Raw genomic sequence first — 19093 nt, 5'->3', positions numbered from 1 at the left:
CTTGCCTTGCCTTGCCTTGCCTTGCCTTGCCTTGCCTTGCCTAAAAGATGCAAACCCAATATGTTCCACTTGTATTTCATGCTCCTACATAATCGTTGTTTTCCTGCAAAAATTCCTGGCAATTGTTTTTAGCAGTACTTAAGAGATAAGATGTGTAGGAACTGCAGATTATGTGTCAGCTTTCATTGAGCTGAAAACTGTCTTTTATATTCTACCTAGATTTAAAAAATAAATGGTTTTATTTGTGATGTGTATTATTGAAAGAAAAACGTAATATAACTTTAAACTATATTTAAGGATAGCCCCTTTTTTTCCTTTTAAATTTTAAACAATAACACATTGAACGATACTTACCTTAACATTACATAGCAGTTATAAATGCCAGTTCCTGTGTGTATTACCTTTGCCAGAGGTACATAGATCGAGGAGTCCGGACATACACGTTTGCACCGGTCAATGGAACAGATTACAGGTAAACCAGCTCAGCAATTTTGTATTCAGCCTTCATGGTTTATTAATCTGTCTCTTTCACTTAGGACAACTCACTGCCACTAACTCCTAAGAGCACTCCAGATGATGGAGGACACTACTTAAGCCAACAGGGCTCACTCTCATGTTTCTAATAGCATGCTCGGCTTGGTTGATGGGAAACACATTTAAGGGATTATTATTGAACATGCAGCAAAGCCTTCCTGAGAAACATGGAAACCTTAATCAGCTTTGTGTTTTTTCTGTGTTTCAATACATCCTCTTGTGTCTCATGCAAATACTCAGTATGTAAAACTACTTCACAGAGCAATTTAGAAAACATTGCTTGCATTAGTTTCAGTTTCCAATTGCTTTAATGATGACTAAACTTGCAACCTATCATCAATGTGACTCTGATTATCTTTTTCTGCAGCCTGGCTCTTGCTCTGCCTAAATACAGTGAACACTTCATTCAAGCAAATCTGGGGGATGATACAAACAAAGCTATGTGTAAGTATAGCATACACTCTTATGATTCAAAAGTGTTCAAACAAATCAATCAGATTTAATTTAGCTGGTTTCTCACAACCAGCTCCCATGCATACTTTCCTTGGGTTGTCCTCTTCCGTATCTCCTCTTGCTCCTAGCTGGAACCACAACCACTCCTTTGTAGTTGCTGCTCAGATCAGCGGATCCCCACGGTGCTTTTCTTTTGTAGTGTAACCCACTGGTCAGTCGCCCCGCACTCCCACGCATACTCATCCACATGCCTTCTTTCTCCCACACCCAGCCAAAGCACAGGATCTTTTGATCTTGTCAATTTTTCTCTTCTCTTCTTATTTACTCCCCTTCTCTGGCCCTCCTTCAGGCTTTGGAGAAGAATAAACTTCCCTTGCCTCCTCTCCCTGCTCATTATCACCTCTCATACCAGCTTTCCTTTATTTTCTTATTCTGCACTCCACACTTTCGCTCTATCTCGATGGCCAATTTCATCTCTACCATCCTCTTATAAAGTCCATCTGTACTTTACCAGATCTGTCTCAGGCTAACAGGCAACCTGAAGCAAACGTGATTTACTCAGATTGTTCTCCTTTGTCTCTCTGTCTAATCTGTAAAGTTGTCCTCCTTTTGTTCTCCTTACTCTCCTTTATCCCTCTCCCTTCACCGCTTTATTTCTTTTCAGCTTACTTTTTTTTTGCTGCGTTTGCTCTCAGGGCTGTCTCGCTGTATGAAACACTTTGGCTGCTTCTCCTAACAGCTCAGAACATGGCTAATAATCACAAGGACAAAACTCTTTCATATACACACATACTATACACTCTGGGTGATGTTCTTGGTATTTTGATTCTAATGCATGTTTTTCTCTTCTGTCCTTTCACATTGGAATCTCACAGCTTCCACTTGGGGCAAGTACTCGCTACTCTGTGTCATCCATGTCTTTCTCTTTCCATGTGATGCATTTCCACTTCATATGTGTCTTCTATAAACAGTATTTGCACGATTACATATAGATGGATGGACTCTGAGGTATGAATGCTTATTCATTACTTTGTAGAGGCATGGGTAGACACTTTCATCAAGGGATATAAATGGAAGAAAATCATCGGAATCAGCACAAAACCATCTGGCTTTAGTGGATTTTTTCATATCTTTGATGTGACACCACAAAGCATAAATGGCTAATGGTGCAGTTATTCCAACAGATGAGATTTTGACTGAGTGTTTCGGCCTCTGTATCACTCCCTCTCTGCAATAACGAGTCTGTCACCATGCTATAAAGCCTGTCAGAACGTTTACAGGCCTGTTAAAGAAAGTAACACACCATGCCTTGCTGCCACAGACTACTCCGATAAGGGAGTTCGGGACTCTAAAGTTCTCCGTACAGCCGTATAGAGTTTCACACCGGAGCCAGACCACCAATGCCTCTATCCATCTTAGCACTTTCCTGCAGTAGGTGGTTCCTGCAGCCACTTGTCCTTTTACTACATTACGGAGGGTCCCTAGTCAAGTGTGTGTTGAACAGTTTTTCTGTCCATATGGCAGAACTGCTACATGCATTCAATAAATGACCTAATACTGGCGTTGAAGAGATGGTGACAGAGAAATAAAGAGAAAGAAAGAAAAGAAAGATGTGTGGCGTGGAAAGCAATTGGACATAGAGACACCCTGCCCAGTCTATAGAAACAGAGGGACAATGAATCTGCCTGTTATCTTTTATGTGAAGGACGTTGTTTCATCCTGCACCAGATTTTCACGACCTCGAGGAAACTCAGCGCTCAGTAATTTTTTCTGCAGACTGCACCACAGGACTCAGTATATTTGAAAGGAAATGTCAAAAATGTCATCATTTTAAGAGACCAGTGAATGAAGGCCGTCCATGCCTGTCATGTCATTTATGAGATAAGAATTACCAGATAGTATTTTAAATGAAATCCAGAGCAAGGTCAGTCAAAGCATAGAGTAGTAGGTCTATTATTTATTAATATTGTATATATGTATGTGCTGTCCCTTCCATGCCATCCTCCTGCTCCTTTACTGTTCTGCGTTTCTCAATCTATTTCAAGTTTTTCAATTAGATGTGACATTGTTTCACGGCATGATATATTTAGTTTTACCTACTGTGTAAACTATTTACAATGTTCAGCATATTTTCCAAGGTATGGCTCGATCAGAGGATGAATGCATTTTAATCACTGTTTGTCTTTCCTACTTTCTCCTCTCCTCAACTTCTGGGGTCACTACAGGGCAAGAAGGCAAGTATTTCTCACTCAGTAATTGTCTCATGCCCCCCCTTTCATCCTCATCCATATTCTCTACCTTAATCATTCACATACAAAATGTCCAATATTATATGTGTGTATGTATGTGTTTGATCCATCTACTTGTGAAGTGTTTCCTGTTTAACATCGTCTTATAAATACTGACTTTGGATAATCCATCATCTCTTTTTTCCTAAACCAAATGCTTTGTGTTTTCAAAAGCTTTGGAGACCATACTGCAGGAGAGTTTTGATGAGTATGGATACACCTACCTTGCTCCGAGGTGAGTGACCCTAACACTATTGAACTGTCACTGTACTGAACAAGGGAGTGATATTGAAACTGATCAATACTGTTCCTTCAGGGGATACTGCAAAGAGCTGAAGTTGTCACTCAACAACACCCAGTTTGTCCTCGACTTCAGCCAGTACATTGATAGGAACCCCCCAGATGCATGTGAGTCATGCATATTCACTGTTATCTCACTTGACACACCTGCACAGGTTGTGGTATAAGCTTTCTGTTTGTATTCATATGAGTATTATGAAACCACTGATCAACACATAAATCCATACACAGAATGTAGCTTTGCTTTGTGTGCAGTATTGAGAGTTGGAATGTTGGTGTGTATGCATGGTGTGTTTTACTGTTAGTCACAGCGATACTTTGATATCACAATGGTCAACATTTGAAGGTCAGAGCATTACTTTGGTCCTTAGATCAGTGTGGTCGAAGCAGAATGACATCAGCTTGATTGACTGAGTTTCCAAGAAGCTTGATGTTATCATGCTACACAATGACTCACTGTGTTTGATTTGTCATCATCTAATGGATCTCCCCTTTAGTATGGCTTACCACCATCATCTAGCTAATGGATCTAGATAGCCTTGATCCATTTCAACCCAAGGTCAAGCCATATAAAGATCCATTCATTATGTTGCTGTTTGTGCAGTCTCTTTACTTTCATTTCAAAGTATTTCTAAACAAAGTTATGGACATGATTTAAAGGTCACCTATTATGCAAAATCCACTTTTTCATGTATTTTATACATAAACATGTGTCCCCTCTGTGTAAAGAGATTCTGAATGTTTCAGGAAAAAAGATTTGCTCACTTTTTGTCCTGATCCATTTATATAAAAACCTGTCTGAAAATGAGCTGATCAGATTTTGGCCACTTTATGATGTCATAACGATTTTTTAGCTTGTGTAACCATTAGCCAATCACCAACCAAGGTAACACCCGCCCACCACCTGAATCTCCTCCTAGAGCACCATTGAGTTCTTTTTAACCAAATATCTCTCAGAGGGGCGTGGGGAGTGGCTCCTTATTTTCATCTAAAGTAACAGACAGAGAATCAGCACTTTTTAAACAGGCCTGAAATAGAGGGGTTTATGGGATGCTGCAATGCATGATCTGTTTGGTATTTGGAGCCAAACACTTCAGAGACATGTTTTGTATCTGAGACCCATAATAAAGTAATGAAAAACAGTATAATAGGGTACCTTTAAAACAACACTCAATAGAGTGCCACAGTGACGCGTCCTAAAACCCGGAAGTAAGCTGCTCATGGGTTCCTTCGACAAAAAAGCAATGCAATTTCTCCATAGGATTTTGGAAAATAGCTCGAAATAAGGTCTGTGGTTGACACACGCATTTAAGAGACGGATCACGTTTTGTTCAGTCGGATAATCTCCACATCTCTACTTTTATCATTTTCTAATCATAAATCTATCGATCATAAATCTATCGATAAGATTTATGATTCAGTTTTAGGACGCGTCACTGTGGCATTCTATGGAAGTTCTATTTAACTAACCTGTGCTTACTTTAAAAAAGTAATTGTCTTTACAATGGGGTTCAAACTCAATATCTTGGCATTGTCTCTCTTTTAAAGCAGCAACAGCAAATGTTTCAAAGATGTTTCCCTGCTGACTGATTGTCTAATAATCACTCAGAAAAGACCTACGAAAACATGTCTCCCAGCTGGATGATTTCCTAACAAGTTCCATGAGAGTAACTTTTCGATTTGGCTCGACATTTGGCTCGACACACCTTCTCTTTGTCTACCATTTTCAAACACTTAAACACTTGTCTCCAGCGTATCATCCATGCTAGCCAGTTAACAGATCAGCTGAAAAAGAGAATACTGGATTAAGTGCATTGCTCAGTGGCTCATCAGGAAAGACCAAAAGCACAATATACTGTAACCATCTTTCCTGCCAAGATTCTTACACAAAAGACGGACGTTGCTTCAACCGTATTTCCCTAGTGAGCAGAGTTTTTATGGTGATGTTTGAAATATGCAAAATGTATCTTGTCTTATATTGACAGGTAATATGTCCCTGGTGAATCGAGTAATTCTGGATGCAGGTCTAACAGCTGGACTGGTTAAACTTTGGAACGAGCAGGCAGTGTGAGTCTCAAATCTTTCTCTCTTTACAATGCACCACTAACAGTGCTTATTAAAAACATTCATCATATAGAAATCTGTGTTGCATGTGCCCAATATTGCTCTGTACTACAATAGCCAACGCTTATTTCATGCTCAATTTATCATGTAACTGAGCCAGAGTTTCAATCTATCGTTTCTATTCTAGTTGATTTGATCATATCCAACTAGAGAAATACGATGAAAGCAAAGCATAGAATGCATATCACACCCAACCAAGAGCTCTGCCAAGACATGCTGTTTCTAGAGGAAAATAAAATAATTGCATCAGTGTGTTTCCTTTCATGGTAGGCCCACTTGTCTGAAATAATCTGAACAAACACTTACACTCACACTGCAGAGTGTCTGTTTAGCGTTAGCACATATGAAGGCAAGTGACTGTGGGCACATACAATTTGTGTCATGTCTGCAGCTTGCTCTTACAGATCACAAACACTTTTTCTAATTAGTTCGATTGGCTTTGATGTTTGATTGGAGGCTGTTTTCCATGTTTTCAGGGATGGGATAGTGGCCAGGTTTGTAGCCACAGATGGAGGAATCACAAGAGTCTTCCCAAGAAGGTAATCTCCTCTCTCTCTTTACTCAGTTTCACTTCTCACGTTAGTGCTGGTGTAGTAAAACAGCCCGTCAAGCCTTGCCCAAATATTTGCTGGTGGAAATGTGTGAGATGAAAATGGATACAGACTGTAATGCTCTTGAGCTGAGCATTTTTTTGGCTGCCTTACTCACCTGCTCCACTGGGTTATTTTCCAGAACAGAGAGGATTAGACACTTATAGCTGAACTCCCAGAGCTTGCCAAGCCAGAACAGGACACGGGTCATAACCACACATCCAGCAGCTCATTTTTCTCAATTTCCTCGCTGCTTCTTTTGTCTAACCTAAATGTGGGGGGTTTCGCTTGGTCAGAATATTATACTCCAGCTGAAGATAAATGCATATTCCTCGTGCCTATAAAACCTGGAACTCAATCACTTGTTCCTTTAACAGGGTCATGCTCTTGACATATAAGTGCTTCAGATTTGATTGCTATTTTGATGACTCAAATCTGGCTATAGATTTTAAATACACATTTTCCAGATACCTCAAATACCTTTGCTTGGTGTTTTATGGAAACAATGGCCCATATATAATACTATGATACAATACACATTTTCAGTGCTGGAGAAGATTGGGCTGAGAATCCGGAGACATACGAGTCCAGCTTCTACAAAAGGACCCTGGACAATGACGTTTATATTTTCACAGCTCCATATTTCCGTAAGTTTTCTGACAGGTTGGACAGTGTGTATGTTTCGTGCACTTTTGTATGTTTGAGGATCCTCAATGTGGTCTTTCACTGAGCCTATCCTGCTCTCTGCCTTTTGGACGTCATCTCGATTCTCCTGGCAAAGATCACACTCTCAGGCCTCTGATATCACTCTTTATCCTTCTCCTTTTTCCCGCTGTGTCTGTCAGCACTCCCCCCCCCCCCCACATCTCCCTCCTGCCCTGCTTCCTGTTATCTCCGCTGATCTCTCTAACAGACATCAGGACAGGCAGACGTAATGTAGCTGCGCTTTCAGCTACACTTGACTGGATTAACACATGTACCGGTCTTACAGACTCAGCTCCACTCACATAAATTACAAGCAGCTAAAAATGCATGGAATTCCCCACGATGGATAGCGATTATTCCTATTTTACTGTGATTCCCATTATGAAAGGTTCCGTGCCAAGGTTTTTTTTAACATGATTTATGTTCATGGTTAAATTGCCATGATTTCATTCCCTTCCATTGTGTATCCCTTCTACACTACAGCAGAGGTGAGGGAGTCTGTTACTGAGTCAGGTATTCTAGTGAGCAAATCAGTGGACGTCACGATTGGTGAAGTCACGCTCAAGCCAGCAGGTCAGTCTTGCTAACCCATGTTTGAAGATTTGTTCGATGCAATATAAATGACAAGTTTCAACATATGTGCATCTGCCTGTTTTGTGGTTTGCTTTGTAGTGGTGGGTGTGAAACTCAATGTCTCATTCTGGATGAATAGTTTCATAAATGCTACACTGAAACTGAATGTAAGTTGTGTTTATAAAGACTCATTGTATCATATGTACAATTTGTTTACAGCTTTGTCGTTATAAAATACAAATGATCTGGTTCACTTTTTTACATTTTAGTGCAAGGATGAGATCTGTGGCTGTCTAAGGAATGACAAGGTACAGCAATGAAACCTTTTGTAATAAAGCTTGATTAGTACCTCTTTATAAATAATGAAAGCTCTTTTTAAATTCCAAATACTTTTTACTACTTTATTTGTACTCTTTATCTTTTTTTTCCCCACAGCATGTGGACTGTGTAATCCTGGATGATGGAGGATTTCTTCTGATGTCAAACCAGGAAGAGTATATCACCCTTGTAAGTTACCCGAAAAGCAGTTTTTAATAATAATAATAATAATGAGTTCCATTTATAAAGCACTTCATATTTGAATGCAAATCCCGAAGTGCTACAAGTAGTGAGCATGAACAGTATAAATAAACATTACACAACACGGTAGAATTAATTAAAAAGCAATAAAAATAAATAAAAATAAAATAAAAATAAATAAAAATAAAAGGGTGATAAAAATGTCTAGGCAAAGGCTCTTTTGAAGAGATGGGTTTTGAGGCCTTTTTTAAAAGCCTCCACGGTCTGTGGTGCTCTCATTTGGTCGGGGAGAGCGTTCCACAGGCTGGGAGCAGCCGAGCAGAAGGCCCGGTCTCCCATAGTACGGAGCTTAGTCCTGGGGGGTTTGAGGAAATTGGAGTTGCTGGAACGGGTGGTCCGCAAGGAGGTAAGGGGGGTGAGGAGTTCCTTGAGGTAGGGAGGGGCAGTTCCATGGACACACTGGTGGGTGAGGACGGAGACCTTGAATTCGATCCTCAGTTCCACGGGTAGCCAGTGTAGTGCTTTAAGGATGGGGGTGATGTGATCATATTTGCGCACCCTCATCAGGATCCTAGCAGCGCTGTTCTGGATGTACTGTTTTTTCACGTTATTACAACCATGTACTTAAAGTGGACCTATCATGCTATATTTGAATAATATATTGTAGGGCCATACCTATACAAAACATGTCTGTAAGGTTTTATTTTCAAAATACCAAACAGATCATGCATTTTAGCCATGCCTCTATTTGCTCTATTCCAGCCCTGTCTTCACAAGGGCTGATTCTGTGGCAAATGAGCTGCAGCTGACCACGCCCCCATGCAAAGGAGGGGGGCGAGGCACGAGCGTCATTTTACCATGCTCTTACCATGCCATGCAACCTCTCATTCCCCTGATAGGTGGAGAGTTGCCCATATAGGTGGAGCTCCCCGTTTCTGACATCAGAACAATTTCAAATCTGTATCAGATCTGTTGCAGCCCCGTTTTTAGAGATTTGGGTATGGAGGAAAAGAGAGAGGGTTGTGTTTTCTGACACTTGGTGAGTTCCCTGACACACCGGGGACACATATTCATGTATAAAAGACGTACAAAAGTGCATTTTGCATGATAGTTCCCCTTTAACTTTTCTGCTGCCTTTGTCCTTGTCCAATTATTTGATTGTTTGTTTGTTTGCCTTTATGTAACCATGTGAAAGCCCCTTGAGATCAAAAGATCTCTTTTTCAAGGGTGACCTGCAACTGTGACTTGATAAACCCTCCCACAATAAAACATCTGATTCAAGATTCAAAGGCTTTAATGTCATATGCAAACTAGCTACAGTGTAGAAATGGCAATGCAAATCGTAAATCCCGAGCTCATGTGGTCATCTGTGGTCATATAGTCAGAAAAGTTCAAATCAAATACTTTGCCATCGTTCAAATGTCTTACTTTGATCTACCTTTCTTCATACCTAGCTCCTCTATGCCACAGGGATCCATCAATCCCATATAGAGGTCATACTGTACAAAGGGCTTATGACTCTGCTGAGGTATGATAATGGCCTGTTAGCTATGAGCCGTTTGAAAGCTCCTGTAGGACAGCAGTACATCGATGTCTCCAGTAAAGTAAAGCACTAGCGACTGGAGGAGGATCAAAGGGAAGATTGTGATGGGTTTTAGTCAGTCATGGAGGCTGTGGTAAAGTGAAGCAAGTCCCCTGTGAATGCAAGAAGTCAGCTCTGCTGTGTGAACTCACCTCTCTCAGGCTGCTATAGGCCCCTGTGTGTCAGTGGTAGGACATGCAGAAGGTCTGGAAACATTGCATGACAGACAAGACTGGACATCTGCTGTCTTTGATCCATTCTGCTATTGCAATGTCTTGCATTTGAAAAAGCACCCTCCTTTCCCTTTTTAACATCTTGGGATCATGCATCATTTTAAGTCTGTCTGCAGCTTTAAAACATGTAGCCATAATTCTATGATGATGGCTACAGCTCTTCTATCAGGGCTATATGTATTGTTAATGCTCAGGTAGTAGGAACGCTGCAACTAAGAAGACTTATAACCTGAGTGCTCCTTGTGAAGCAGTTACACAGTTAACTATTCTGATTTCAATCATGGGATAACATTGTTTTACCTTTATTCTATGTTACAAACACTCTGCCTTAAATTGCTCTTTTGGTTGAGCAAGCAAAGCCTGCTGCGACTGAAAACCTGCTGTGAAACTGACAGCAATGTAACATCGACACCCAGACAGGGGACACTGGAGCGTGACACCACACTTGCCTATCCAGAGCGCTTCAACAGAGGGTGAAAATGGCATGTCATTAGAAGCGAAGTGGAAGAGTGACAGGCTGACTGCCACCTGGTAAAATGTGCTGCCTCAGAACATTTTACCACTCGTCCTGATTGGCTCTAAGCACCTAAAAGCAAATGTTCAGTGCACCGATGCAGCAATGAATGGCCAAGTCTGTAAAGCCCCATCCGAGGAGATGTTACACAGCTGTATGATTGTACAAGTAGAATCTTCCACTGCTTTTGTTGACAGGTTTTGTGTGTTTGTATTTGAACTCGTCTAGATAGGTCAGTTCTTTGGAGAGGTTGATCCTGTGCTGATGATAAACCTGGTCAACACCTCTCTGTACTCCTTCAACAAGACCTATGACTACCAGTCTGTCTGCGACCCGGAGAAAGGCAGCAAGATTGCAGCAGGACCCCGCTCTGTCTATGTGGTAAGACACACACATGTTTGATTAAAAACTATATTGGTTCTTGATTCATTTGGAATATTGGGAATATTAGGTTTTAGGGTGTTTGTTCATTTGTCACAAATTGTAAAGCGCTTACACATCACTGTACACTGTATACCAAGGCAGGTTTACCATCACTCTCTGTACGGAGGCTCAGTCATTGGTACACGTTTATCTATAAAGCTTTGTTGGGTAAACTCCCGTATTATATCTGCTCTCTGATAACACAGAGAGTTGCAAGCAGCTATTGTCTGAGGTCACATGATGTGGTCTTGTTAGATGTGCCAAGAGCAAGGACTGTCTTCGGTAAGACAGCTTTTATGTGCGCAGCTCCACTTGCTTGGAACAATCTTCAGCAAGAATTGAAACTGAGCAATCTCATTCCTCTGCATGTTTTTAAAGCTAGGGTAAATGAAATGCTTGCTGATACAATGGGCACTTGTAAATGTCTATAACTATGTATCCTGTAAATATAATGTCCTTATTGTTTTATGTTTCATGTGGAACCTATATGCTGCAGGTCTCCCTTGAAAAATAGATCTATGATCTCAATGGGACCAATCTGAATAAATAAAGGATTGAAATGAAATGAAAATTCGTCCCATTCTATGAAGGCGTTGGCACGAATATCCTTTCGGACCAAAGTATGAACGTGACAACTGTTTTACTTTTCGGTCATAACTTAAATACAATCACTCATCAAGTATATCACACAAATGTTGGAAAAGGTCAAATGAGGAGGTAATGACAATTTGGACAGACATCAATGTAACCTGAAACTTGACTGGTAATTCTAGGTATTTCTTGTTTCATGAAAGTAATACAAAATGTAAAAAGAAAATTCCTTTATTTTGGATTTTACTCTACGGTATATGACTCTCTTTTATTTTCCTTCTTCAGCCTACCATTGCAGACATGCTCAGTATTGGCTGGTGGGCCTCCAGTGCAGCCTGGTGAGTGTACAGTTTATGTTTCTGTGTTTTGTTTTTCCACTTTTTGTATTGCTTGCGAGTGGGAGTACATTTGTACCTTGGGGTAGGACTTTAAATGAGAAAGAGATGTATGTTGTTGAGGGATGAGGCTGACCGGTAAGTGAAGGGCAAGAGCAGTTACACAACAATATACTGATATTTCTATGACTGTCCAACTGCAATATACACAACTTTTAAAATCTAATGACTGACACATCCCTTGACATTTAGATCACCAATGACTCAAACACTATAAAATGCATGTTGTTCAATGCATTATAAATGATAGATGGCTTAATGAATCATCTGTGTGACTCATTTTGTTATTTTCCTTCTCTGTGTCTAGGTCGATACTTCAGCAGCTCTTCTTTGGTGTTATGTTCCCTAACCTTCTAGAAGCAGGTAAGCAACAAAAGCTAGTACATCAAAACATAACTGTAAGCCATATTGAGATGACAAAGCAGTATTTGCAACCTCTTTCTAAATTAGATCCTACTTTTCTCTCAATAAATCTTTTGTAGTGTTTGTTTTTATTAAAAATGTCCCCTTGTTTTTAGCGGAGTCACCGGATGATGACATACCAGATGCCATGTTTAAGGAAAGCTGCATCACAGAGCAGACTCAGTACTTCTTTGACAATGAGGAAAGATCCTACTCAGGTGTACTGGACTGTGGAAACTGCTCCAGGTATGTGGGTCTATTTTCATACGTGCAAAATGTACATGTGCTCCCATTTTAATGACTATATCCGCTTATGCATTACATGGAATTCTTTATTTTAGATTTGTTCCCCTTTTACTCTATCTTCTTCCTGGACATCCTTCTGTTTATGGGTGTGCAGGGATGGGTCCAGGATAGTGTTAGTTTCCTGGCTTCTCTCTGTATTTCAGCCTGATTTCAGGCAGCTGTTTTCTGGTGAGTTTTGATCAGATGCAGATTACCTTGATCTGTCAGTGCCCGGAATTGCAGAGGGAAGCACAAAAGCTCTTGTATCTGTTTTTCTTCCTTCACTCCCTGGCTATACTTCAAACTCACTAATACACACATTCACGTACCACTGCACATCCCCTTTGCTCTAACCTCCTTTCTGTGTCAATTTGGGCTGTGGGAGGGAGTTAAATATGGCTGTAATTACTGGGTGTTTTGAGTCCCACGTGTCTGCTGCTTTACCCCCCAATGTTAACGACTGTAGACACAGAAACTGCCATAAAAAGCCAATCCCCAGACGAGAGAAGAGGTTTAGCTTTGTAATTGTGTGCTCAACTGCACACATACCTGTCTGTATAAAGCATATTCTATACACTCTATATGCAAATGCAGTATATTGTACAGAATATCTCTTTACATATCATTTGAAGCTGCATGATATCCTTTCAGCACAGCTATATTAGTGTATAAATAAATAAATACTGTATGCACTGTTTACCACTATGAATGTCTTTCTTTCTAGGATGTATCGTGCTGAGAAGCTGCCAAACACCAACCTAGTGTTCCTGATCACTGATGCCAAGGCAACGTGTTTGTCCTGTGACCCCAGGCCGCTGCGACAGGCTGAACAACCCTGTATCCTTTCACTCGTAAAAATCAAACATAGAGTTACACTTCCTTTTTACTTTCCAGCCCTCCACCCATCACCCTTATGACAGGGGGGCTTTAAACTCTCAATACAAGGACACACCTCAGGAGTTTGCAGTGGGTCCCTGCTGAATGTTAAGGGGTGAACAGTAAACCAGATGCACGGCATATGAAAGTCTGTCTCATATTACTCACAGATTACATTTCTTTGTTTAATTCATCTGGTCTGCATGCTGCCATCAGGATGAATTAAGGTTAAGAGCTGCAGTGTGTTTGTATGTATGTACAATGTGAGTTTTGATATACTGTATATTTGTTCAGCGTATCTGTTTGACAGATGTGTTGTGAACGTAGCTTCCTACTGGTGTAGAAGTGCAGAGGTCATCATGAGAGATACCCACCATGGGGTCAAAACAGCCTCAAGTTGCTACACTAATAAGGACCCCACTCAAGCCTAAAAGAAATACACACATGCTGCTGTATTGTAATATACACACGTACATATGGCATGGCTTAACGATAAAGATGAATTTGAATGTACTCATACAAATAGTTTGTATCATTAATAATCATTTCTAGAACTGCCTTTTTGCCTTTATCGTAAATTGTAATAGCAGGTCAGCAAAAATCTTGGAAGAAATATCTCCAGCCAAGGTTGATGAGTTGGAAGAACATAAGGCTTTTTGGCAGGCAGATTAGATCATCCAATAGTTGCTGTTGTAAGTGTTAACTGCGACTGGTGTATCGCTTTTTCCTGACATTTTCTGTTCAGCCGAAGGTCCTGATCCATGCGAGCTGGCTCAGAATCCCAGATACCGCAAAGGGCCTGACGTATGTTTCGACAACAATGAAAATGTAAGACACAACCACACATGTGCGTCTCTCCAGAGAACATTGCTGGAAACAGCTCCATTACTGAGCTGTTGGCTCCTGTCAGTTCTGTCTGTTTCTCATCAGTTCTCTCATCCGCACTGTGCCGTCTTTCCCTCTGATCCGTTCTTGATTTATTCATTCATTTAATTATTTTATTAAAACATTTGTATTTTATGAATTTTGCATGTAGATTTGACTAAATTTTTATTATTTATCTTGCTTTATATCGTCTCTTTTTACTCATCCTCTGTCATTCTTTTTTTATGATTTTCATCCCACCGGCTGCTGCTCCTGTCTGATAGGATGAGCCCTTGTGTCCAATCAGCAGAAGTTCTTCGTTGAGCCCAATACCTCTCTTGTTGTTGCTGGTGCTGAGTTCAGGGTCAGTGCCCTCACACAGCTCCATACAGATATATGAACTACTTACATTTTTACTGTCGGGTCATCCCAATGTGCCTGGTAAGGGCACATCAATCAATCAATCTCAATCTTTATTTATTTATATAGCACATTTAAAACAACCTTCGGCTGACCAAAGTGCTGTACAGGGCAGGCAGTAACTACAATAGTGAATAACCCAATGGGAGTACGATAATAAAAACAATAATTAAAAACATAATAAAAAGCACAATAACTAGAAACATATACAAAATAAATAAATAAAAAAACACATACAAATATAAAAATGTAATGCTCAACTAGTATTAAAAGCAACATCAGGAAAAGCTTGGTTGGAATTAGGTATTTGCTGGACCTATACTTATTTTCCCAACATTCAAGCACCACCCATCCTAGTTATATTTGATAAAAGAATCTAACCAACCTGGTATTATGCATGTTAACTCTGATCCACCTGAAATACTCTCTCAAACACATCAGTTATTGTACTTTTACACTATGATCCCATAAGTTTATAGGTTTTGTATTACATTAACAATTTTTCATACAAATTTAAAAACAGTGAGAAAGAATTTGACTAGAATGAACTAAATACCACATTTGAAGTACAAACAGTTGTGTATGATAATGTTTTTATTTGTGGCGTGCCTACAGTATCTCCCTAACAGACTGCTACATCTTGCTTTGGCATCTTTTTTTGTTGTTTTTCCCCCCTGTTTTTTCCACCAACAGATGGCAAGCAGATTGTATCTTGGCAGTTAAAAGTGTTAAACCAATTTGATATAATAGCTTCACAACACCACTATGCAATAATAGCTTCACAAAACTATGTATAAATATTCGTCTATGCAGTTTTTCTTCAGCATCGCTAAATGCTTTGTCAGCCAAATATGTAAACACATTTGGATGCATTTTGCCTCAGACTGAGATGTCTTTTAGGTTTTAAGAATTGCAATACAATATCCAGACCTCATACAGTAGGACATGAGCTTTTGTAGAATCCCTTAATGGGAGAGATGGGAGTTCATAGTGGTTCATTTGAGGTAAATCATTCAAACAAAGGAGCAAGGTGGATAACTTGTGTGTGTGAGATCATTGCATCATCACCCAACTTTGAACAGTTTATAAAATGTCTTATTATTGGGGGAGGTGTGATGAGGTTGTGCTTGGACACAAAGTAAATGAAAGTATTAAAAATAGGCCAAGTCCCCTTTCCTCCTTCCATCTGTTACTTTTGGATCAGCTCCTTATAGGAAGACAGTTTATGACGAGGCCAGTCAATGTTGTCACAGGAGTAAACAAAGGAAGCTCCATGTGTGTTTCCTGCCCTTTGAATACAGTGGACTCCCACCTCTCTCTCCTAGGCCTTTGGCATGCAGGGACATCCTGAATACTCCCATCAAATACTAAAAACAATACACTGTCAAACAAACACATGCAGCACAATCAGAATGAGGTCTCTGTAACTGCACCACAGCATTTAAGTTAACATATCATTTCGGGTAAGATGCTTGTTTGTTTTCTTGTCAAGAGTTAAACGAGAGAATGATTTTCTAGTAGATGTCAAGCTGCCATTGGCAGGCAGTTAGATTAGCACAAAGACTGCAAACATAGAGTCAGCAGACCTGGCTCTGCACACTGCCAAGACATAGTCCTGCACATGTTCACTGTATAACCAGGGATTCTGTTTTTTATATTTCACTCTTTGTAGGAAATAAACAAATGACATGTGTTTATGAGTAAGCTTTTGAGATTCTCCTAATTGGAGAGGATTGTGTTTACGGAGAGCCATGCTAGCCCTGTTTCCAGAGCCATGCTAGCCCTGTTTCCAGTCTTTTTGCTTTGCATTTCCTGGTTCCAGCTTTATTTTAATAACATTTGGGATGATGGATATGTGAGTGCTTTTGCTCTTCTCATATAAGTCATAAACTGCTCGTTATTGTTTGTAGAAAAGTAGTGATGATGGTGTAAGTCGAAGAAGATATACTGGATAAAGTAGAAGACGGTTGATCTGATTGATTGACAACTGCTTTGTCCAACAGGAAGATGATTCTGATTGTGGAGGAGGGACCAGCCTGAACCCATGTCTTTGGCAAATGCTTGGACTCCAACTACTGATGATGTGGCTCATCACAGCTTTACAAAACTCATGACCCCTACACACACAAATCATTATCATTATCTCATCCCACACAAGGCCAGAAGACACTCCAGTTATGCCATGCAGGATGTATGCAGAAAAGTTGCAACAAGACATTATGCTTTATAATGACCGTATCATTTGTTCAATGCCAAAGGGTGCTCAATTGTTTCCTCTTTTTCATTTCCAAAAATAGAGACACATATACTGTGCTCAGCTGCATTCATTTCCATGATATACTCCATAATCCTCTCTTATGGTGCAAGAGTAAGAGCTAACCAAACCCTTTAATTCTGCCTCTTTAGTTTATTTGATTTATTTTGCGGAGGTTGAAGAGTCCCACTATGCCAACTAAATATCCTTCAAAGACTGTATGTTCACTGACAGCGTTGATTTGTGTCGTTGTCAATATTGTTTGTTGCTTATTTATTGCGTATGAATCATAATGCTGTAATGATGATTATTTTAGGCCACCAGTGCAACTATATTCCCTTTTTGTTTAAGTGTTTTGAAATGTACTGTACTGATATATTTATGAAGTTGGGATTTTTATACTCAAAATCAAATAGCGTTACATGACTAACTAGGTGTTGTATTGTAGCAGCATGTGCTCAGTACAGAGCTAAAGACAACACCAGTCCTCTGACACCAAAGCTCCACACAGTACCAAGGATCACAGTTACACTATACCGACTACAGAGAATCTGATGTGGGTCTACATCAGTATTCAAGTTATGACGTTAGATAGATAGATATCTATACTTCACTGAGATGAAGTGAGATCATGTGAATCTAAATATATTAGGATATTACAATTGAAAATGTGTTTGTCCTTGGTCTGACAGCTTTGGTTGTCTTCAATTTGAACACATCAAATTCCCAGTGCCTACATAGTAGCTCAATCAGTGTGTTACTGAATGAAACAATGAATCAGAGTTGTATTATCACCATGTAGGCTTTTATGCTAATGCTGCTGCAGTTGAGTAGAAAATGGTAGCCCTTGCAGTAAAATGTTGTGGAATGGGCCACATCAGCTGCAGTTGTTATTTGATGTGGCCCGGGCAGCAGCAGAAACAAGCAGGGATTTTGATTAAAGAAATTTAATTTTCCTTCATGTTCAAAACAAACCTAAACCAGACTTGAGCCTCACGCTCCAAAACCTCTCTTTATTAGGCCTGTTCTGTTCCCTTTCTGGATCACATGACTCAGGAGCCAAAATGACTTGTGAATGAGATCACCATATCGAAATGACTGTTTCCTTGTTTCCTTCTCCTTGCTGTTTTCCTCCCTATGCTTGTTTCCTCTTTGTTTTGCTCTATAATTGCTGTGAAGCAGACGCTGAAGGCTCGGTGTTGAAATGCTGCAATGTCATGGGATGAGCTTGTTCTGTGTTTGAACGCTGTCTTTGCCTATGATCAGCATCAGGGCCTGTTGGAGAGAACTTAGAGAATACACTACTCCCAGTAGTAATTTTTACATTACCTCACATTACCATACATACAGCATTAAGATCAAACTCAAGTTTTCCTTTTTCATTGTAGCTATTTAAAAAATGAAAGTAGAGTTCTCTCCACCTAGTCTTCATGCTGACCCTGTTGAGTGTTCAGGTTATGCCGGTCTATCAAAGTTGCGTGTTGACAAGTGTTTTACCCCGGGGATCCCGTGTCTATGTGCAGGCATGTGCGTGTCCCTCCAATATCTGATTGTGCTTTAATACTGTACATGAATTACTTTTTTTGTGGAACTTGACTAGCCTGAATAACTTTTGTATACATTTGTACACTTATACTATTTACTGTAAAAAAGAGAAATTGAAAGTAACGAAAAATGTTTATAATATGGTGTTGATTATTGTGCAAATAAAATATATTCACAATAAAAGTGTTGTATTGTAATGACCTGAGGTGCTTGTTTTTATTGTCACATCTGGCCAGTTGCTTTGGCTCTACTTGGACCAGACCGAACATGTCATACTTCCTGGAAGAAGAAACATCTGCTGAAAAGGGAAGTGCATCCGCATCTGTGTTTCACTGTATGTGTTTGTGTACGAAGCACATGTTGGTAATTGCTACTTTGATAAAAAGTCCTTTTATAATTAATCATTTTACAGCAGAGACATATCAAATAATTGCAAGAAATTAGGATTAGGTGTTACTTAATAAGAGGCGGAAAAGCAGTGTTTTGCTACCATGTTTTTTCAAAAGTTTAAAGTCTGTTTAACGTCAGACCACACTGGGCATCACTGACGGGTGTGATTTGTGGTTAGGAGTTAAATTACATTACATTGCATTTAGCTGACGCTTTTATCCAAAGCGACTTAC

General features: G+C 39.9%; 1 protein-coding gene across 1 annotated transcript in view; it reads left to right on the top strand.

Annotated features, from left to right (window-relative positions):
• LOC117448686 (voltage-dependent calcium channel subunit alpha-2/delta-1) overlaps positions 1–18604 on the top strand; it is a 100909-nt gene extending 82305 nt beyond the window's left edge. The window contains exons 21-39 of the mRNA XM_034086033.1: positions 411–472; positions 902–987; positions 3450–3510; positions 3592–3683; positions 5561–5642; positions 6176–6238; positions 6836–6936; positions 7478–7567; positions 7667–7734; positions 7837–7875; positions 8003–8074; positions 10644–10796; positions 11715–11767; positions 12132–12187; positions 12343–12472; positions 13236–13348; positions 14133–14215; positions 14536–14615; positions 16675–18604. Of these exons, the coding sequence (XP_033941924.1) occupies positions 411–472; positions 902–987; positions 3450–3510; positions 3592–3683; positions 5561–5642; positions 6176–6238; positions 6836–6936; positions 7478–7567; positions 7667–7734; positions 7837–7875; positions 8003–8074; positions 10644–10796; positions 11715–11767; positions 12132–12187; positions 12343–12472; positions 13236–13348; positions 14133–14215; positions 14536–14615; positions 16675–16711 (1521 nt within the window). The 3' untranslated portion in view covers positions 16712–18604. The remainder of the gene's footprint in view (positions 1–410; positions 473–901; positions 988–3449; positions 3511–3591; positions 3684–5560; positions 5643–6175; positions 6239–6835; positions 6937–7477; positions 7568–7666; positions 7735–7836; positions 7876–8002; positions 8075–10643; positions 10797–11714; positions 11768–12131; positions 12188–12342; positions 12473–13235; positions 13349–14132; positions 14216–14535; positions 14616–16674) is intronic.
• The last annotated feature ends 489 nt before the right edge of the window (positions 18605–19093 follow it).

Source organism: Pseudochaenichthys georgianus, chromosome 6, assembly GCF_902827115.2.
Source record: "Pseudochaenichthys georgianus chromosome 6, fPseGeo1.2, whole genome shotgun sequence".
NCBI classification, from domain to species: Eukaryota; Metazoa; Chordata; class Actinopteri; order Perciformes; family Channichthyidae; genus Pseudochaenichthys; species Pseudochaenichthys georgianus.
The sequence above is the reverse complement of the archived record's forward strand: the minus strand, read 5'-3'. Positions and strand labels throughout refer to the sequence as shown.